This window comes from Delphinapterus leucas, chromosome 19 (assembly GCF_059928025.1).
Source record: "Delphinapterus leucas isolate spDelLeu-1000000601 "Yukka" chromosome 19, BTC_Dleu_Yukka2, whole genome shotgun sequence".
Taxonomy (NCBI): Eukaryota; Metazoa; Chordata; class Mammalia; order Artiodactyla; family Monodontidae; genus Delphinapterus; species Delphinapterus leucas.
The window spans coordinates 13,131,218-13,135,757 of record NC_143147.1 but is presented as its reverse complement, the minus strand read 5'-3'; the positions used below and the strand labels follow the sequence as shown (position 1 = coordinate 13,135,757).

At 46.6% G+C, this 4,540-nt stretch overlaps 1 protein-coding gene and 1 pseudogene across 1 annotated transcript; both read right to left on the bottom strand.

The window, feature by feature from the left end:
- Positions 1-236: 236 nt before the first annotated feature.
- On the bottom strand, positions 237-1,158 carry LOC149744745 (myosin-8 pseudogene; annotated as a pseudogene).
- Positions 1,159-3,147: 1,989 nt separating this feature from the next.
- Positions 3,148-3,718, bottom strand: LOC111186000 (myosin heavy chain, skeletal muscle-like). Its single transcript, XM_089900340.1, has one exon. It carries the CDS (start codon positions 3,686-3,688, stop codon positions 3,236-3,238), a length of 453 nt encoding a protein of 150 aa, XP_089756466.1. The 5' UTR covers positions 3,689-3,718; the 3' UTR covers positions 3,148-3,235.
- Between the last annotated feature and the right edge of the window lie 822 nt (positions 3,719-4,540).

The window sequence follows — 4,540 nt, the reverse complement described above, 5'->3', positions numbered from 1 at the left end:
CCTGCGTGTGGATCGCACTTTGCTGGCGAGTTAGCCTGGGGGAAACGCCAGTCACCCTGCATTTAGGATGGAGTTGAGGAAGGCAGCAGAATTGCAAGTTGTGTTTCGACATTAGGAAATCTGGGAAGGGAATGAGCTCCCGGAATGGGAGGGCGAGGGAGACTGCATATCTTATGTAGGATGGGCCATTGTTTATCAAAGTGGAGCCTGGTCCAAAATGTAAATTGCACCAAAATGTGTAATCTTATGATTGTAAGGTATGTTTCCCCTTCCATTTATGTAGATCTGAATCTGTATAAAAACAGAATGTGAACATTTGAAATGTCATTACATTGTAGGTATCGAGGGATACGCATTCGAAAGTGGGTTTGTGTGTGTCTTGGGGCATAGGGACCGGAGAGGGAGAAGTAGGGGGGACATTTGGCTCACAGGGAGTTTCACAAGTGGTCCTCAAACTGAACCTACAGTCGACTCAGTGCCCAATTCCCCGCCACCTAAGTTTCTGGACTGTGGTTCTGCCAGAGGCGGCTGAGCTGGTGTCAGTCTGGGAGTGAGAGTCCCCTCCCGCCACCCCACCCGCGCCTCCAGCTTCTGGATCTGCTTCTTCCCGCCCTTCGGGGCCAGCTGCTCAGCCTCGTCCAGGCGGTGCTGCAGGTCCTTCACCGTCTGCTCCAGGTTCTTCTTCATGCGCTCCAGGTGGGCGCTGGTGTCCTGCTCCTTCTTCAGCTCCTCGGCCATCATGGCCGCCTGGTTAAGTTCACAGGAGGCGTCAGTGGGCCACCCACCCCTCCTATGCGGGCACACGGAGGATGCTGTGAGGCTGGTGCTAGACATGCTGATGCTTTCCTCCTTCCCGCAGCCACCGCTGATTCTGCATGGCTCCCCTCCCACTTGGCCTCTGCTGAGGCTCCATCTCCTTCCGTCTCTCCAGGAAGCCACCACTGACTGAATGCAGGGGTGAGGAGAGGAAACCTACCTGCAGGTCCTGGCTTAGAAGCCCCTTTCTCATCTCCAGACAGCATCTCTGATAAGAAAGAATGGAGCTCACATCCGTGATGGCCTTCCTGGCCTTCTCCTCTGCCTGTTTGGACTCCTGGATAGAGTTCTCCACCTCTGCCTGGCATTGGGCTATGTCAGCTTCCAGTTTTTTCTTGCTATTTATCAGGCACGTGTTCTACAAGAAAAATTAGATAAGAGGTTCGGGCTACATTTGGACACTTACAACGATTGGAAGGGAGAGGGTTGGGTGGGGAAAGAAGTCAATCTCGAGAACGTTCCATTTCTTATTTTTCACACAGGTGAAAAAAATTAAAAACACGCTTTCTTTTTTGATAGGACAAATATCCCAAAACAGGCCCGAGAATTGTACAGAAAAGAACTGAGTGAATGATAAATGTGGACATTCAGATATTTGAGGAAGGATAGATTATTTAGTTAAAGGTGCTGGAACAAGGAAATGGTTGACATAACTGTGAAATGAAAAATAATTCTCATGATCAAAACATTGCACATAGAGTTGCTAGGGTGATGACAAACGAGAAAACATTTGCAGTGTGCATTACTGAAAAAAATTTCCTTCCTTAATCTGTAAAAAAGACAAATCATTAAGAAAAAAGGGCAAAAGTACAGATAGCTAAGACACACCAGAAGAAATACAAGTAGCCAACAAATAGGACAAAATGTTCCACCTCATTAGTAATCAAAGAAACAAGGATTTTTAAAATGAGGCATTTTCAACCATTTTTAAAATGAGGCATTTCAAAATTGGTGAAGATGAAAAAAAATAATAGCTAAGCACGCTCACATATTTTCCCCATGGGAATAAAAATTGGGACAACTTTGTTTAAAGATCAGTTTACAACATATCATAAATGTCTTTGCTGTTTTGACCATGAATATATACTTCCAGGAATATTAAGGAAATAGTAATCATGGATATATGTGAAAATTTAGTTATGAAGAAGTTTGTCATACAATCTTCCAATCATAAAAATTTTTACTGGGAACAGTCTAAAAATATACAACCATAGAAGACTGATTAAATAAAAGTGCCATAATACACAACTAAAATGGACTGCTTTTCTGCCATTAAAAAACTGTATCGTAGAAAACTATTTTAAAATATAGAAATATGGGCTTCCCTGGTGGCACAGTGGTTGAGAGTCCGCCTGCCGATGCAGGGGACGCGGGTTCGTGTCCCGGTCCGGGAAGATCCCACATGCTGTGGAGCGGCTGGGCCCATGAGCCATGGCCGCTGAGCCTGCGCGTCCGGAGCCTGTGCTCCACAACGGGAGAGGCCACAGCAGTGAGAGGCCCGTGTACTGCAAAACAAAAAACAAAAACAAACCCAAAAACCCCCCTAAAATATAGAAATATGTTGACAACACGTTGTTAAATGAAAACAAGTTGCAAAAGGATTAATCACGTTTACAAAAAATATCATATTTATGTATAGAAACAAGAGCCTAGAATAAGAGATCCCAAAATGCTAACAATATGGTTGGTATTTTTCTGTTTTTTTGGCTAATTCAAAAAATAGTTTTTAAAGCAAGGAATTTTGGGGGCATTCCCTGGCGGTCCAGTGATTAGGGCTTTGTGTTTCCACCGCGCAGGGCGCGGGTTCAATCCCTGGTTGGGAAACTAAGATCCCGTATGCCATGTGGCGTGGTCCAAAAAAGTAAAAAATGAAACAAGGAATTCTTTAACTTTCCTAAAAGTAATTATTTCAAAAGACAATCCTAATTTTCTAAGCTTGCAGCTTATATGTTACTGCCTCTGTGAAGCCTTTTCCAGCCCTTTTATGCAATAATTCGTCATTCCTTGCTCCGATTTCCCCATGATCTTTTATCTTCAGATAAAAGAAAGCTTAGCAATCTGTCCATCTAGAGACAAAGTTATTCCAAGAACTAGGCCTAATGAAAGTTTGTCTTGACCACTAGCCTGGAAGGAGTGGTGGGAACTCCTTTCCATCAAGCCTGGGTCCTGCCTGCCTCCAGGGTGGACCCTGGGTGGAGTGAGGATGGACACATGTGGGAGTGAAGGAGCTGCACTCGGTCGCTGGCATCCAGCAGCCCCTGCTCCGACAGCTTACGGGTCTGCTCCGTCTGCTCCAGGGCCACCTTGCTCTCCTCCGGCTCCTCCAGCAAGAGGCCATTCCTGCGCTCCACGATGGCTGGCTGCCCCTTGAGGTCCTCATTGCCCCTCAGGGCATCATCCAGATGCAGTTGGGTGTCCTTCATGAGAAACCAGGGGTGAGACCGGAGCCCAGGGCAGGCTGAGGTCCTGCCAGGTCCTCCAGGGGCCGTGCACTCACCTTGAGCTGGCCCCGGACTGAGCACAGGTGTTTCTGGGTCTCTGCCACCTGGCGGTTGGAGTGGCGCAGCTGAATCTCCATCTCACTGAGGTCCCCCTCCATCTTCTTCTTCAGCCTCAGAGCATCATTCCGGCTCCGGATCTCAGCATCCAGCGCGCTCTGCATGGCCTCTGCTGCCTGCTGGCTGTTTCTTTTCAGCTGCTCGATTTCTCTGTCCTTCTCAGTGATCTCAAGCTCGGATTTCACCTGGTTCAACTCTAGCTGGACACGCAAAATCTTGCTCTCTTCATGCTCCAAGGAACCCTGATAAAAGTCAAGGAGTGCTTGGGATTGCCGGGGGCAGCCACCTTCTTGAATGAGGTTTTGCATCTCCATTATGATAAAATGGGTATTATTAGACTCATGTTACAAATAAATAGAACAGTACTCAAAAAGGTCAAACAGTTTGCTCCCAAGTTGTTACTAGTAATGAAACTAGAACTGAAGCTTTGTTGTTAACAATCTTATGTCTTGAGGAGGACAGAGCATCGTTTTCAATAAGTAAAAATTTTGATTACTGTGTCTTTTTAAATAGTGACCATAAGTCAGGAGCCAACCTCTTCTCAAAAAAGACAGAGAAAGACAGAGGAATTGCTCTCCTGTTATCCTGCGTAGTGCAGACTTCCCTAGAACGTCTTAAGATCTCAAAGTAAGTACTTTGATCTCAAAGTAAGTTGAATTAACTTTAACGAAAAATAAAATTCATTTTGGAGGGACTGTCACAAAAGTAAAGAGACGGCGCAAAGCCCCAAACCCCTCACTGGCCACAACTGACGATTACATCAGGATACTGCACTCTTTGGACCACACAGAATTCCCAACAGCCAAAGATGACTGTGTATAACTCTCTGTTTAAACTAAGGCATTCTGAGCTGGCTCTCAGGATGGTTGGTGATTGAGTTCTTGCTTTCTGAGAGGAAGACGTTGAGGACATAATGAACAAGTTTATTTATTCAGTAGGAGAAATACGATGGACTAGAGGACACCCAGGAGACAGACGAAGCAGAGAGCAGCTGGTCCCCCCCCCAGGGCAGGGGTGGGGCTGGATTCTTCCCATTGGAGCCCCAGTGCCTCCCACAGGAAGGGCCCCTGGGGGTGGTCTAGTCCCCTTCCTCAGTGCCCCGCCCTCCTTCACATCCCAGACACTTGCCTCCACCTCTTCTAGGGCAGCCTGGAGGTCTGACTTTT